At 42.3% G+C, this 17,698-nt stretch overlaps 1 protein-coding gene across 1 annotated transcript in view; it reads left to right on the top strand.

Moving 5' to 3' along the window:
- Nucleotides 1-17,698, top strand: part of RPGR (retinitis pigmentosa GTPase regulator) — a 72,662-nt gene that overhangs the window by 8,692 nt on the left and 46,272 nt on the right. Inside the window, exons 2-4 of the mRNA XM_018553506.1 lie at nt 11,862-11,987; nt 15,739-15,831; nt 16,821-16,822. Coding sequence (XP_018409008.1) covers nt 11,862-11,987; nt 15,739-15,831; nt 16,821-16,822 — 221 coding nt within the window. The remainder of the gene's footprint in view (nt 1-11,861; nt 11,988-15,738; nt 15,832-16,820; nt 16,823-17,698) is intronic.

The raw sequence follows: 17,698 nt of genomic DNA, 5'->3' as shown, positions 1-17,698 counted from the left end.
GGGGGGGGGGGGGGGGAGTAGTTTTTTAATCCTTTAACCCCTCACCTCTCACAGCCTCTCCTAACACTACAAAAAAGAAGCAAGTAAAAAGTTTAACCATTAAGAAGCCAAGTTTAAACAATTAGCATGTAACAAGCATGTTTAAAATATTTTTTTTTAGCTTATGCTATGTGTATGGGAACATCTAACAAAATAGGGGTTATCCCAATTTGGCTGCAAAAGTGGGCTATGAGCGGAGGATGCTGAGAATGGATATAACATAGTAGGCAAGGCATCGTGCACAAAAGGTAAGCAAACAAATAGTAGCAAGAAGAAAAGTGCAATGATTGTGCTGTCTGTTCTGTCTGATTGCCAATTATGTTATCTTTATTCTCAGTGTCCTCAACTCTGAGGCAATTAACAGCTACAGGATGTAGAGCAGACATGGGCTGCACTAATAAAGCAGTGTTAACACAGGAGAGAGGGTTGTTCTGTATTCTGTAAATAGGAAAGATAAAGGGTTGTCTGCACACTACAGAACTACAATGCACAGCATGCCTGCAAAGCATGAACTTATATGCAAGAACCATCTATTGCACAACCACTAGAGATAAACCTCCTTTCCAGTGTCCTTACCTCTGAAACAACTGACCGTTACCAGACACTGAGCTGTGAGAGCAGTAGATAGATCTGCTTCTTTCTTTCCTGCATTGACTCGCCCCGCCTCTTATTGGTCATTGATGGCAGAGATGAGAACTACCTGGATGCCCCTACATCAGCAGGAAATCATGCAGAGCACCTTGTGAACCCCTCTTCTGGCTCCCAAGATAGACCATTTGAAACACCTGTGGAATCACGCGCGAAATGCACATGCGGTGCCATTAATTTCTAATAGCATCCGAAATGCGGCTGGAAAAAGGTGTTCTGCAAAAAGGTGAAGGAACCTTTTTGATGCATTTGCCACGCAGATATGACCCCATTGAAATCAATTGGGGCCATGCGGCAAGCATGAACATGCGTCCCGTGAATGTACAGATGTGAACCAGGCCTGAAGTGCTTTTGTTACGTGTTTTATAAAAATTGTTGGCTGCTAAACTACTATCATTTAGTATAATGTTGGGCACTGCTATCTATATATGTATTATATTGTCATTTAGTAGGTTTTTGTGTAACTTGTTTTAGGTGTTGTGACACTTGTTTCTTCAGCACTTAATATATTTGACATTGTGAATGTTATATTATTGCTGGACAGTATTGTTATTATGTATTCGAGTAAGTGAGATATTCATTAGGGTCTCCGCTGCTTTTTTCTTTACTTGGATAAGGGTTCCTAAGTGCAGATGTTTCCTATTGTTTGTGTAAACTCTTGCCTCCTGCCTTGCCTACTGATGGCTTGTTGCCAACCCAGGCTGCCTGACCATTCTCTGCTTGCTGGATTCTTGACCCCTGCCTGGACCTGACTGCACTCTAGTCTTCTGTTTTGTTTACTGGTTGCCAACCCAGACTGCCTGACTACTCTCTGCTTTGCTGCCTTTCTTGACCCCTGCCTGGACATGACCGCTCTTGTCTCCTGTTTTGTCTACTGCTTACTGGTTGTCAACCCAGATTGCCTGACCACTCTCTGCTTATCGCCTGCCAGTACCCCTACCTGATCCTGACCATACTGGTCTTCTCTGGTCCACATCGAAGCCTTCCTTACACATCCCTTGGCAGGGCAATCCTAGGACTTTGGTCTGGTATCAGCGTGCAGCGAAACCCATCTCTACCATTAGGAGCTCTGGTGAAAGCCAGCTGGTGCTTAGACTCCGCACCTTAGGGTAAGCCCACGTCACCTGCCAGGGGATGTTGCCCTAAGAGGCAGGGGTCATCCTAGCCTTTTTGTGCCTGAGGCAAAGTGTGCAATGGTGCTCCCTGCAGCTAACATTAAAGCCATGCAGATTACAAAACTAAGACAAGCTGCTTCATCATATGTGTTCATTTATGTTTATTCAAATGACTAAAGATATGCCATGATTAAACAGACAATTTAGAGAAATAAGTCAGTCCTGAGATTTATTCGTTTGTACACACATAATTCATTACCAAAACGTAGGCAAAATTGTGTTTTAGCTGATAAACAATAAAACACAAGTAGTTACATCATCTAATCATCATTTTAATGATTTCATGAGGCAACCGATTCATCAAAGCCAGGATGCACATTCTAGATAAAAAAAAGGAAAGGTAATATTAGAGTAAAAATTTAAAGTGACACTAAACTCAGGAGTTAAATCTTAAAAATGCATCCCTATGGTATCCCATGGTGCGTGTTGTAAAGTAGCCACCACTCCAAGCTCGTTCCTGTGAACTACTACAATCTCAATACAAATTAGTAAACAAAACACGAGATTGTAGTCCGTCACAGGAGCAAACTTGGAGCGGTGGCTACTTTACAACGCACACAGCGACCATGGGGAACAAAAGTAGCCACCCTCCAGAAGGAAGGACAGTGTCGGCACCAATTCAGAGATGAGTTGAGGATCTACAGCTGAGAGATACAACAAGATACATTTTTACTAATCGTTAAAGGGGAACTATGAGGTGAGTGATTTTCACTCACCTCATAGTTCTAGCCGACCTGTGACAATGAGACTGTCACAGGTCGGCTCAGTAGATCGGGAAGTGAGCGAACACATACCGGCGTTCACTCACTTCTCGATCCTGTCACGGCTCTCTGCAGTGACAGGAGAGGGGCTGGATTCCCCTCCCCCGCTCCGATCTGCCAGCGCTGACTGGCGGAACGGACGGGGGAGGGGGCGGGTACAGCTGGCTCTGCTTCTATATAGGCAGAGCCAGCTGTCACTCACGCAGCTGGGCGGATCCAGACATAATTGTCGGGATCCGTTTCAGTTGCGGCTTCTCAGTATACAGCGAGCTTTAGCTTGCAGTATACTGAGCTTTGGGTGACGGGAGGACGCTAGTTTGTGTCCTCCCATTACCCTTAGGAGAACTATGGGGAAAAGCCCTAACCCCATAGTTCTCCTTGAGGGTACTTGAATTCATTTTTAAGATTTACCTTAAGGTCACTTTCAGTTTAGGTCACTTTAATGTCGTTTCTTCCGTATGACTTGTATCAGGAGTACAGTCCAGCATCACAGAGTAGTATTTTCTGCATTTAACTCTGCCAAAGGTCCCAGCCTGATTTTTTGCGCAAATAACTTGATGATCTCATTTTGTATTCTGTTGCCAAGGTAATGATTGTGTGTTTCATTGTTGGGTACAAGTCTGACATGTTTTTTTTTTAAGTACTGTGTCACACTCTCTTATCCTCTCTACATTTCAGGACATTTTCATTATTAGGTTGGAAAAGTTGACATGATTTTCACAGAAAAGCTACATTTTGTGTTGCCAGTTTTCTATTCAATATAATTAACGGTTTTCAGAGATTTTGCATTTGTGTCCTCAATTGTTCTCTTTAACTTGAGTCCTGTCTCTGGGTCTTTCCATTTATAGAATGTATCCTGCCTTATGTTTATTCAAATTTCTACTTAGGTTCTTCCAACCATTTACTTTTATAACAAAGATACAACACACCTTGGTGGGAATATTTTGCAGCAAAAAACAGAAGGCAGCATCTATTCTCTCCGAATACATGAGTCTTTCTGATATTTTCCCCATTGGGCAGTTCGTGTCTTTAAGGGCCTGTTCACATGATTTTCAGGTCCGGATCAGGTGCAGATCTGCAGACGCAATGCTATGTTTTTTGCCGCGTTTTTGATGCGTTCCAGTTAAAAAAAGTAAAAAAATGTTTTTTCTTTTTTTGCTGGAGTGGCTGCTGTCAGTATGTTAGCTGCAGTGCATTTTAGACGCGTTTTTGACGCGTTCTGCGTTTCCGGACCGTTTCCTGACCGTACAAAATGTGACATGCAGTATTTTTTCTGTCGTAACCTGAACGGACTGCGCACGTGAGAACTGTAGCCCATACAACATGCATTTTGAGTGCAGGAGCGTACGGATCAGGTCAGCACAGAAAACGGACGTCGTGTGAACAGGCCCTAAGGCCTTGTTCACACCAAATGCAGAGCAGATCCGCTCAGGTTTCTGCACATGCAGTGCAGTAAATTGTGCCGCGTTTTTGCTGCGTTCCGGGCCGTTTTTGGTTAAATATTATTTTTTTTAGTTTAACATGGGCTTTCAGTGCGTTCCAGGCATTTGCATGTGTTTTTGATGCGTTTTCATGCGTTCCAGAGCAGGTAAAATAGGGCTTGCTGCAGTTTTTTCACCTGCTCTGGAACTGCACGCTGCGATGTGAACTGGAGCAAAAAATACCTTTGGAATACATTGGACGCTTACTTTTATAACAAAGATACAACACACCTTGGTGGGAATATTTTGCAGCAAAAAACAGAAGGCAGCATCTATTCTCTCCGAATACATGAGTCTTTCTGATATTTTCCCCATTGGGCAGTTCGTGTCTTTAAGGGCCTGTTCACATGATTTTCAGGTCCGGATCAGGTGCAGATCTGCAGACGCAATGCTATGTTTTTTGCCGCGTTTTTGATGCGTTCCAGTTAAAAAAAGTAAAAAAATGTTTTTTCTTTTTTTGCTGGAGTGGCTGCTGTCAGTATGTTAGCTGCAGTGCATTTTAGACGCGTTTTTGACGCGTTCTGCGTTTCCGGACCGTTTCCTGACCGTACAAAATGTGACATGCAGTATTTTTTCTGTCGTAACCTGAACGGACTGCGCACGTGAGAACTGTAGCCCATACAACATGCATTTTGAGTGCAGGAGCGTACGGATCAGGTCAGCACAGAAAACGGACGTCGTGTGAACAGGCCCTAAGGCCTTGTTCACACCAAATGCAGAGCAGATCCGCTCAGGTTTCTGCACATGCAGTGCAGTAAATTGTGCCGCGTTTTTGCTGCGTTCCGGGCCGTTTTTGGTTAAATATTATTTTTTTTAGTTTAACATGGGCTTTCAGTGCGTTCCAGGCATTTGCATGTGTTTTTGATGCGTTTTCATGCGTTCCAGAGCAGGTAAAATAGGGCTTGCTGCAGTTTTTTCACCTGCTCTGGAACTGCACGCTGCGATGTGAACTGGAGCAAAAAATACCTTTGGAATACATTGGACGCAGTTTTGATTCGGTCTGCAACTGCTCTGCTCTGCACCTGCTGCATGCTTGGTGTGAACAAAGCCTCATGCTTGTGGTCAAACCTTCTTTAGGTTTACACTTCTGGAAAACCAAAATTTGCTGCTTGTTAAAGGCCTTGCAATGCACAGATAAAATTGTTCCTATCCATCCATAGCCCTAGATGCCATAGCGGTGACACACTAAATTCCACACTGGAATCTGACTCTGTGTGTGATTGTTTCTGGTAAAGCTACTAATAGTGCTTTCCTGAACTCCCATCTCCAAATTATTCTCTAACTTTGATTCTGCAGTGGCACCTCTTGTGCGTTCTTCTGATCAATCTAAAAAGAAAAATGAGGATGGTGTAAAACAGGGGAAGGCAACCTTGGCTCTCCAGCTGTGCTGAAACTACAATTCCCATCATGCTTCTGCTTCTGGGGTCATGCCTGTGGCTTGCAATGCCTTATGGGATTTGTAGTTTCAGCACAGCTGGAGAGCCAATGTTTCCTACCCCTGGTGTAAAACAAGTACATTGTGGTGCCACTTGAACCACCAGGAGAAACACTTGTGCTGGCTTTAACATCAGAGCCAGTGTGGCTCACTATGCGTCCGTGGGATTGATATACTAAATGCAAATAAGCTGTTTACTTTGCAAGGGATTTTTCACTTTGAGGGCCCATTCACACCAGATGCTGCTCCCATCACACAGTGCCTGGTGTGTGGTGCCGAAGCTCTTATCCCAGCACATCACACTGTGTATTTTTTTTGTTATAACTTGATTGAAATGTCACAAGTGAGCAGGGGGCAGGCCAGTTGTAATGCATCCCATGCTGCTGCATTGAAAAAAAGTAAGGCATGCCTTAATTTTTTTTTCACCCCACACCACTGTGTTCCTACTGCAACGTGGTGGGGTTGGGGCTGTGCTGGAAACGACAGCCAACGCAGATGGTGTGAATGAACCCTGAAAGGTAACTTTCCCTTATCTTAATGAATGAGGTGAAGCTCTGCTGACTACCATCATCCAAGCATGTACTGGTGGTTATTCTTTGTAAAGTGAAGAGACTTTTAGAAAGTGAACAGCATATTTTCCTTTAGTAAACCGACCCCTGTGTCTCAAGTGCTTCACTTTGTGATTCCCGTTTTAAAAAAATTTCAAAATTGCTCCTTTCTGCCTTGACGAAACAATTGCTTTGGCTTCACACACTTGCATGCTGCTCCGGATAGACACGTCTTTTCATCGGACATTTCTTCTGAGACTATGAAAACTTCTGTCAACAAAGAAAAGAAAGAGTGGGGCTTTTAGGGTACCAAGTGACAAAAACAAAGCAATTACAACATGACAAAACAAGGTTTCTTTATTATACAAAGGTTCAAATTTTTTAAAAAGACATAATTCATATGTACGCATTTCAGAGAGTGAAAAAGCTAACTGATCTCCAAATGAACTATTCCAGAATTATAATCTGAGGCTAAGGGGTTGATTTACTAACCTTATAAACACACCACGAACATGTATACACCTCTGTAGTGTGTTCCCTCCCAGCATGATCTATGGGTGGAATCTAGACACCTTTGTAGTGTGTACACACCCAGCAGGTGTGTTGTGCAAAGCCCTGCATGAATTGAAAGGTGATGTTGTGTAAATGAGCTCTATGTTGTGTTGCTTGCGTTGATGAATGCAGGAATGTAAATGCATGAGCTAACCATTTTTTTCTAAACTGTGAAGCAGCATTATATATGCATCATGTGCATGATTTTTCCATATATGGCATTAGTGGAAATATGCTTTTAGAGACTTTTTGGTTGATAAATACGTTTTGCTGTGTGAAAATCACACGCACCTGGTGCGTGCGTGTGTTTAGGTTAGTAAATCACCCCCTAAGTGACCATAACACACAAAACTGATGTAACACTCTTGTACTCATGCAGCACATTGATGCCTCTTCTTATATCAGGAATAGTATTTCTCTCAACACGTTTCGCGCTTTATGCCCACAAGTAAAACAGTAGAAAGGCATCATGGCACACTCACAAACTAGCATGTAAAACAACTTGTCTCACCACTAAGGACAATGACAGAGGTTTGGATACACGTCTTCTGCAGAGGATGTGAAAGCCGCACTGCCGCGCCAAGGCACCTCTTATAGTGCGGTCCTAACTCTAAACTATGAGTCTCCATCTTGGAGCACATGGGGGCAGAAGATTTCAAATTGGGTGCAGGTTTGTCAGGAGGACGCCCAGCCTCCTTAAAAGCACAGAAACACACAAGGGATATTATCCTTAGTGGTGAGACAAGTTGTTTTACATGCTGGTTTGTGAGTGTGCCATGATGCCTTTCTACTGTTTTACTTTTCAAAGCCCATTTCGTGTGCACCTTACTGTATAACTGGTAACAAATTGTTGAGTGCGTTTGTCGTTTGTTTTGCTTCAAGGACATAAACAACCTCCTCAAAAGAGGTGGTGGGGAAAAGGTGACAAGCGGGCAACCATCTAAAACTGAAAGGTCTCAAAAGAAGCCCCCAAGAAGGAGCTACAAAGAGCGCAGTCACCACCGAGCCGTCAGTGTCCACGAGGCCGCACAGCAACGGCCGCTGTTTGTATAATAAAGAAACCTTGTTTTATCATGTTGTAATTGCTTGGTTTTTGTCACTTGGTACCTAAAGCCCCACTCTTTCTTTTCTTTGTTGATTCGATATATTAGGGGTGTGGTACCTTTTATATTCAGGATTTGGTCACAATAATTTGATTATGAAAACTTCTGTACCTATGTTTTGATATAGAGAAATATATCAGCACTTGGCTAATGTGAAACTAATAGGAAAATATTACGTAATAACACTAACACCGGCCCTCCGTTGTACCAGAGGAGAAACATAAAAAGAAAACAAAAATAACTTTGGGCTACAGAAGTACTGTCCTGGCCTGGCATTATTTTGCACTATATAAACAACTAAATCCTCCCAACATCAAGCAGTTTAAATAAAAAGATAACTTAACTGGTTGTGAGAAGCCATATCTTAAATTAACTAAAACATCTTACCAAATAAACGTAATTAAAATGATACATGGTTCAGAAGTTTATATACACATATGTCAGCTTCCAACACCGGAAAGGTTTCTGAAATGCAAGTTTTGCATGTAAAAAGTATACTTGAAGGCCCAATGTAAATGCGCTATAATAAATAAAAGTATTGGAACACCTGACAATCACTCCTGTATGTTTTCAGAAACTTGTAGGACTTTCCATTCTAAATCAATAGGCATTAATATACAGTAAGTTGGCTCTCCCTCGCCCCATCTCCCCTTTTGTGACTGTAACAGTAAATTGCCCCATTGTGAATGCTGATTGCAAGCCGGGACTTGTTGTTCAGCATCATTGCCTGACCTTATAAATTTTCTTTTGATTAATTGGGCACAATTTACACAGTGACACATTATCACATTTTGCAGAGCCTTTACAAAAGAGTAGAATAGTTATGGCGTTGTAGTGGAATATTCTACAAGTTCCTGTAGGAGAGAATTGTCCGTTGCTTCTCTTCCCTGGACAAAGCCATCTTGGATGGGGTGCATCCACAAGAGTAGAAGAGGCTTGATTCATTAAGGCCAGCATTTTTGCTTATATCTTTTGTCCACATTAATCGGGCAAATCAGTCTATAATATACCAAAGGGTCTAGTCCTTTTTTGGGAATGTTTGTGATGTGTGTTAGTTTAGATTCTAGGTGGAAGGGGGTCCTGGGAGGAATGTGATTTGATTTGGGGAGTTTAAAATAGTGAGTAGATAAAATGTGTAATTTTTAATAATTGGCCGTGTAGCCATCTGAGCCTGGGTTTTTACCATCGGGCAGACTTTTTCGCCCTCTGCCATTCTTCCCCGGTAATATCGTTCTCCATAGCTGCTATCAGGGCAGAGGAAATCTTTTCTGGATTCTGATAGATGTTTAGAAATGACTACCCATCTGGCGTAGGATTCAGTAAAGGACTCCCCAGGTCTAACATTCTAAGGTGATTGCTAATAGTGGGTAAATCATTTTTCTATATGTTTAGAGGAGGAATGAATAACTTCTTACTCATTCTAAATACAAAAGCAACATGTTGCAGTTTGCAACAGTTTGCTGACGTTACAAAGCTTTGGCTGACAATTTTGTGTGTTGGTTTTCGTCCACATATTGTTTTTGATCTATCCTGTGTAGTGCTTTTTTGGTTTCTGTATCTAAGAGTTGCTTCAAGGAAAGCCAAAGTCCCTTTAATGTGAAAAGATTATATTTTGTTAGATTCTCTTTGAGCAAAGTTTCAAGCCTACTGATGCATTTGATGAAAGTGTCTTTTCGTGCTACCAGTTGTCGTTTTAACTTGGAGCTTTGGGCTATAAGTTTGTTTTGAATATAAGCTTTGTTTGTCACCCATAGAACTGAATGAGACACTGGTCCATTGTTATTTTCTACAAAAAGATTGCAAATCTGATGTCAAAGAATCTAAAAAAATATAGTCAGAGTATTGTTCAATCTGCTATTGTGGTGTTTTGGTTCCATGATTGTTATCTCAACACTAATTGAGCATGATGTGACAATGTGACTATATGAATGGTGACCCGATACAAATGGAAATGGTTAAAGAAAACCATATCTAGTCTGAAACAAGATGACTGTGTAAGGCATGTTTTTCCATAATTAGTTTAGAATAGGATTTTGAGGATTGACCAGTGGAAGTATCTAGAAAGAGGTTGAGGCATAGATTACGTAACCTGCCAAAAGGGTAAGACCATCCTTAAAGTGACATTAAACCCTCAGATTTGTTAACATCAAACAATACTGTAATGTGTGCCTTACTGTAATCCATGGTTGTTTCCCTTCTCTTTGCTGCTCTTCCTTTTAAATCTGTATCTCTTCTCATGCTGGGCAGAACGTCTGTTTTGCAGCAGACTGCCTTGTCTTTGAAATAAATACATGGTGTCTGTGTGTAGGTTTGCAACCTGAGCCAGCACTACAGGAAGAGGCACTCAGCTGCAAAGGGAAGTTCTCCCCCAGCATGAGAAGACATGAGGATTTAAAAGGAAGAGCAGCAAAGAGAAGGGAAACTACCATGGATAACAGTAATTGGTTTATGTTAAAAAATCTGAGGGTTTAATGTCACTTTAAGGCCCTTAATCTTGTTAAGGGTGGAACAAAAAAACAAAACAGCCTGCTTTTTATTGGGGCGATATAAATTCACTATAGTCACTCTCCCCTTCTTTCTCTTGCATGGTCCTATGGAGCCACCCTTGCGTGTGCTAGTAAGCTGTGTGTGGCGCCACGAACACACAGGCACACAAGGGAAGCCACTTCCTATTCTCTCCTCCTTCCTCCAACCCTAGTACGGTAGATGTAGAGCTGCTGGAGACTGCTCTGTCCCTTGTGATCTTGTACTGGACAGGAATTTCAGGGAAGCTGAGCTGAGAGAACTAGTTGGAGCTGTTCAGAAAAATTATGGCTGTAATTGGTTGGGAAAAAATTTAGAGAAATACATTGCTGGTCAATGTGCAGTATATTTGTTTGATCTGGGTTAATTATTGTAAAAAGGTTTGAGAGTTTAATACTACTTTAGACCTGACTATGGTCCTTTTTGTAAAGCCCATCTGTTACTTTGTGTAAAGTGGGTTTGGGCGATAGGAACTTACAGTACTTGCACATTATGACATACTTGCCTGTCAGGGTAAAATCACAAAAATGAAAAAGCGCCACTACTGTAAAACCTTTACTCACGTTGCTGGTGTCAGCATACAGCGTGTCAGCTCGTTTGGAGATGTCGGAGGGATAGATAGTCTAATAGCTGTCGGGGGTGATTGTTTAAACACCGCGGTCTCAGCTGGCCAGGCTGAGCCGCGGCTGTGTGGGTGTGAGGCAATGTCAACTGCCGAACCGTTCGGGGACCAAAGGAGTCAATCCGAGCGTGTCTCGAGTATGTCAAAAAACGGAGGAGAATGGAAGAGATGGACAGGGGGCAGTGTCCAATGTTGACGGCTGCGCGTTTCGAGGCTCTGCCTCTTTGTCAAGCCTAAGTGGGGAATGCAATAGAAATGGCGGGATATCTTGCCTGTGTTTAAATTTGACAGCTGGGAGGAGTCAAACGTTTTCTGTAATGGATGTGATTGGTGGGGGAGTCGAGTCTCAGTGTACACTCCCAGTCAGGGTACCACTCCTTCAGCAGCGACAAGTGAGTATTCTCATCACCACTCCTCATGCTGTCACCATCTTCCTCACAGATTCTTCTAGGTACTGCCACACTCCTTTTCGCTCACTGGACTGCCACTGAAAATGTAATTACTGCAAAAGTACACAGGAGTAACATTGTCAACACCCGACTCTATTCTTGGCATGCCAACATTGAACCAGGATGTAGACTGTACGGTGGATGCCCTGTGCATTGTACATTGTAAAGGGAAATAAAGGAAAAACATTTTTCTTTTCTGATAAAAAAAGAGACTTTGAATACTTTTGTTTTAAATTTTCTTCCAATAAAATTTTATTTTATTTTATTATTATTACACAGGATTTATATATCGCCAACAGTTTGCGCAGCGCTTTACAATATGGGGAAGACATTACATTCATAATACAATTCAAGACAAGATGGTAAGGAGGGCTTACAATCTGGAAGAGAGGGGGAAGTGATACATGAGGAGGTCAAGCATCTATCAAAAACTGAAAGACCGGTTTTGGGTAGACTGATCCTTACAGTATACTTTTGTAAATAAAGTTAAGTATATCTTTATGACCTACTCTTTTTGTTTGTCAGATTCTGGTGCGATCTTTACATTTGGAAAAAGTAAATTTGATGAGAACTGCCCCAGCAAGTTTTGGTTGAAGAACGACAAGCCTGCAAACATATCATGTGGAGATGAGCACTCAGTTTTGATGACAGGTAAGTCAAAAAAGGAAGGTTTTCCTTTTTTATCTTGTAGAAGTTTCTGGTTCCAGTTCACACATTAAACAGCCTTAAGATATTTTATGTGACCTCACAGATGATCATTCTCTACTGATAGTCTACCATGATAAGTAATAATCTGTTACTCACATGTGAAAGCAGGTTCTCATAGGTGCTTACATGCATTTCCAGATGCTCTATGATGCACCTAAAAGCAAATAAATCTTTTTACTTCATCTGGCTTTCCCAGCTCCTGTGTCTCTTTATTGCAATACATAAAAAACAAAAAAATGTGGTAAGCGAATATACTGAGGATGCGAATTGATATAAGTAATGGTGTGCGGTCTCCTGAACAGGAAGAGGAACCCTGTACACCAATTGAACAAATAAAAACACAAAAGAAGGCGTGCTACTACCAAAAATTAAAAGTGGTTGTTAGTTGGATGTAGTCCATAGATACCATATATGAAATAATTTATTGTATCCCACGAGAAAGAGTACTTTGCAACCGTGATTATACTCGCCATCTCCCCCACAAAGTTTCACTTCATTCCGCTGACTGCAGCAGTTCAACATCTGCAACAGAGCGGCAGCACTGACTTCTTTCCGCATAGCCGTCGTGGCTCAGCCTGGCCAGCTGAGCCCGCACACTACCATCTACATCTGCGGAATTGCTCAATCTGAGCCACAGCTGCCTACACACAATCCAGCCAGAGGCTTCGCGATCTACCAGCCTTCCATTGTTCCAGCCTTACGATCAGGCAGGAATTCTATCTAAAGTATAACCAATGCTGTCAAGGATTACTGCCTCTGTCCAACAGTGAGTCAACCTCCACTTCTTTCATATATGGTATCTATGAACTACATCCAACTAACAACTACTTTTAATTTTTGGTAGTAGCGCTCCTTATTTTGTGTTTTTATTGTGTCTCTTTATTGGAACATGATACAATTACATTGGGCAGAAATTAGGAGGTTCTTAGGGATTTAGTGTGATGTAAAAAAATGTATTCCGTACCCAAGTAATAAGGATGATCTTAACAACTATACTTTATATTACTATATTCAACCTTACTGATGCAGTTACAATTAGTGATGGGCTCGGGCGTGTTCGCAGCTCCATGCGCCGAGCCCGACAGGAAGCTGACAACGCCGCAGCGCCAATCACTGCGGACCGGGATAATGTCTCAATGCCTGTGATTGGCGCTGCAGCACTATCAGCTTTCTGGCGGGCTCGGCACGTGGAGCTGCGAACACGCCCGAGCCCATCACTAGTTACAATACCCATCTTGGTTTCTTAAAGGCTTATTGCAGATCCAGAAATAATGCCAGAGAACTTTACAGTTTTCCGCTTTCTTTTTATGCCTCTTATTCATTTTGTATGTGTTGTTTGGATATAACATCATGGGTGTGGAAAAAAAAAAAAGGACTAAAGCGGGGGCCCAATCTACTTGCCGTGATACAAAACCGTATTTAACTGTGCTAAGAAGCGCTTCTCATTGGTCAGCGCGGTCAGGTGAGTACTCATTTTGCGAGCAAAAATCTAAATCCATAGACCAGGGCTGCGCTGGATGGCAGTACGGGGTACAGATTAGGGCTGCAACAACTAATCGACAAAATCGATTATAATCGATTATTGAAAAAGTTGTCAACTTTTTCGATCCTCGATTAATCGGTTTCCGATTGGTTGGCCCTGTTCATGGCCCCACACGGTGCGCGCCACACCTCCTCCTCACCTCACGCTCGCCGCTGCCAGACCTGCCTGGCCGTATGTTTGATGTATTGCTGGGATTTGTTGTATTCCTATATAGCTGATGGTATTCTGAATTGCGCTGTATAGAGGTCTACAAATCCCAGCAATAATACATTATACAGCACAATGCAGAATACCACCAGCTATAGAGGACTACAAAACCCAGCAATAGTACATTATACAGCGCAATGCAGAATACCGCCAGCTATAGAGGACTACAAAACCCAGCAATAGGTTTTGTAGTCCTCTATAGCCTGCACCATTCTGCATTCATTGCTGTATAATTTTACACTTTTCATTTCACTATATTGCACACCACACTTTTTTTTCTTTTTTACTTCCACCGCTCAAAGCTTGCTCCTGTGATGGACTGCAATCTCAATACAAACTGGTAGTCCCATCACTGGAGCAATTTTTTAACATTTTATATTTTTGTATCCGATTTAATCGAATCAGAAGATACAATTTTTCCAAATTATTTGTGAAAGTGAACTTACCCTTTAATGCATATTGTGTGTGTTAGAAAGCGCTGCTGCTCATCAACCACAATATGGCACACAGTGGAATGGGGGCACCATTTAGCATGCACACAAACACTGCTCATTCGCATGCAGATAGCTGGGGCGATAAGGTTGGATTAATTTTTTTATTTTTATTTTATTAATTTTTGTAATCAATTTATTTTTCACATAACTTTAATGCGATCACATATGGTTCTCCTTTTATGGAGCTTGCCCTCCAATACAGAAGATCGAGCACAGCATCGCGTTCCATCTCCAGTGCAGCCCAGCTTGTGATAGCTGAGACAGGAATCTCTTCTGTCTCATTGATCACACAGAGCAGATGCACCCTGCTCTCCATCCTGAAATATTTTGCTGTGGTCCCGGGTACCCTAGAAGAGCCAGGGACCTGAAAAACACAGTGGGAGGCTCTGGACATGCAGGCTGCTGCAAAGGCTACAGCCCCTCAGATCACTTGTACAAAACAAGCGGCGGCTCCCATGCTCTATATTTAGCCCTGCTTGCCTGCAGCAGGGCTAAATTTAGAAAAAAAACTAGGGATGCACCGAAATTTCGGCCACCGAAAAACATCGGGCAATAATGGTACTTTGGGCAAAATGGCCGGCCGAAATTGCGGTGCATCCGTGATTTCTCTTCTACACGCTGGGCGCTGCTCTGTGTTCCCCTCTGACATAGAGCAGCATCCAGCGGGGAGGAGCGAAACTGTCAGGAGGCCAAGCAGGCCCTGCTCAGCCTCCTGTGACAGATCAGGATGGAGAGCGACGTAGGGTTGGAGACAGCTCTGAGCTGTCAAAGAAAGCAGAGGCGACGGTGTGGGGGAGGAGCCAGCTGTCAAAAGAGACTAAGCTTTCCTCCTGCACCGCCGGCTCAGCCTCCTGTGACAGCAAGTCAGGATGGAGAACAGTTACCAGCAGTCAGTGATCAGCTGATCGTTGATGTTCTATAATATTACTGTGTCCCCAATTATAAATTAACAGGAAGTGCTCTACATCACTTCCTGTTCATTCATTATTGTCTACATGGTAAACATACTTGTGGACATGGTGAACATACTATCTCCACAGGTCATGAATGAACGGGAACACTCAGTATAGAGGATTTCTGTTCATTCATAACAGGGGCTGAAAAAAAAAAGAGAGATTGAGGACTCTAATATCAGTGGTCTGTTTATGCCTCTATTTCCCTGACGGTAAAGTTAAAAATAAAAATAAATATTTAATAAAATAAATAAAAAAAAATAATTAAAAAGCTTAGAAAAAATAAAATGCTTAAAAAAAAGTTAAAAAGGTTAGAAATTTTTTTTTTTTTCAGTTTCGGCCTGACCTTTCTTCTTCATAAAATTTAAACTCGGCGCAGCTCTAAAAAAACAAACAAACACTTGCTCGCGCTGCTTGCACACCCCTGAACATAGAAATCCAAAAACCATGCATAATTGAAGTTATATATTCGTGAACCTGATCTTATTTTCCATCAGGAAATGGCAAGCTGTATGTGTTTGGCAGCAACATCTATGGACAGCTGGGTATCGGCTCTGGAAATGTCATCAGCGTACCAACATGTGTCAAAGGTTTGTTTTAATATTTGCCTTTTGTGTTACGTTTAGAAATGATTGTCGTTTTTTCTTCTCACAAAAAAAGTGCCCAACCCCTTTTTTTTTCTTAATTCTGCCCCTTTGGAATCCCTACCATTTTTTTCTGTTCAATTCTTTCAGCATGTAAGTAACTTTAGCAATACTTTGTCTGCCAGCAGAACAGTTAGACACAAAACAGTATGATAGCATGTTAGTCAGAAATGCGTAGTTAAAAAGGCAAACGTTTGTTAACGTGTTACTGACTAAAAAATCTTATAATGCAAATCTCTGGAGCACTGAAGGCTCTTAGCCAAATAATATGCCTGTCAAAGGAGCTTTGGTGCTATTTTTTTGTTTTTATTGCTGTCAATGCCTTCCTGTTCCCATGAAGACCGTAAATCCCATGTTTTGGATGGCTGTCACAGGGGCATGAGCAAGGAAAAATCTCACCTGTGGGGTGATAGACAGAAACACAATCCTGCAGAAATTCTAACTCCCACTCTGTCCTAAACTAAAAAAAAATGCTGGAGTTAAGGTGCCCATACACTGCACGATTATCGTACGCCAGATTAGGGATTTCTGATGCAAGAAACCTATGTTCCTGATGCAGGAATCCCTAATTGCACCTAAAGATACAGGTGTGAATGGAGCCTAATACACTAAAGGTGCCCATACACTGTATGATTATCATACGATAAGCGCAAAGTGTATGGTAGGCGTGCGACCGTTTCTACTGTACGGTCGCACGTCTTCCGTCGAACAAGCAGGCTGGAAAACCCGCCGGGAATCGTACGATTCTCGGTGAGTTAGTGGCCTGCTTGTTCAACAACTGCCAAACGGGCCGCTGTGCGGCCCGGTTGTTTTTTTAAATTACTTTACAACCTTCGCAAGACAAAAGTCTTGCAAGGGTTGTAAGTGTATGGGCACCTTTAGGCTTTAAAGCTAAAATGTTGATGACCTTCAGATACTTAATAGTAGTAAACAAGCCGTTTTGTCATCTATTGAAAGTGTTTACAGTTGTATTTTCTTTAGAAAGCAGCCAGTCTGGGTAAAAAAGCCTGCCTATTACAGAGCTACAGAGTCAGAGCTAGAGCTTTCCTTTCAGCAAAACTCACACTCCCTGCTGCCTGGAGAGCTAAAGGGCTGATTTAGCAGGGGGGTGTTGGACCTCTGCAGAGATACCTCTGCTTCAGCACAGAACAACTGTTCTTTTCCACAGAAGGCTGGCAGGGGACAGGATTTTCTGCTTAGGTTGTGGTTGTGCTTTCTATAGAAACAAAATTGTTTGCACAATATATGTTTTTATGCACCTGTCATGTATTTCGCAGATTAAGCGGAAAGTTAAAGTAGCATTAAAGTCTGGATGTTTTTTTACCTTAATGGATTTTGTGCATTAAGGTAAAAACCACCCAGTACCCTTTTCTCCCCCCCACTGTCACCGGTGCCGGCGCAATCCTCCGTTCCCCGTTCTTCCTGGATGCCGGGGGAGGATACTGATGGCAGAGGAGCCATAGGCTCCTTCTGCCATCAATCAAAATGTTGGGCGGAGAGGAGGGGCATGGCCTGCCGCAGGGCTGTGTGCGTCTATTGATGCACACAGTCACTTTCTGACCGGGAGCAAGCACACGTGGGTGCCTCCACAGCAGCTGCTTAGCTAATGGCGGGAACCCGTGCAGGGGGCAGGGGCATGAAAGCTTCGGAGACCCACTAGAAAATGAGAAACTACAGATTTTTTAAAGAAGAAGAAAGGAAGATTTATGTAAAGGTGGTCCACCTAGGTGGAAAGAAAAAAAACAAAACTTTAATATCACTTCCATTTGGGCTTTAAAGAATACTCTGTGCCAATACCAAAATATATATATAT

The sequence above is a fragment of the Nanorana parkeri genome, unplaced genomic scaffold (genome assembly GCF_000935625.1).
Source record: "Nanorana parkeri isolate BGI_ZX_2015 unplaced genomic scaffold, ASM93562v1 scaffold122, whole genome shotgun sequence".
Classification (NCBI taxonomy): Eukaryota; Metazoa; Chordata; class Amphibia; order Anura; family Dicroglossidae; genus Nanorana; species Nanorana parkeri.
Note: the sequence above shows the minus strand (reverse complement) of the source record. Positions and strands in the feature narration are given on the sequence as shown.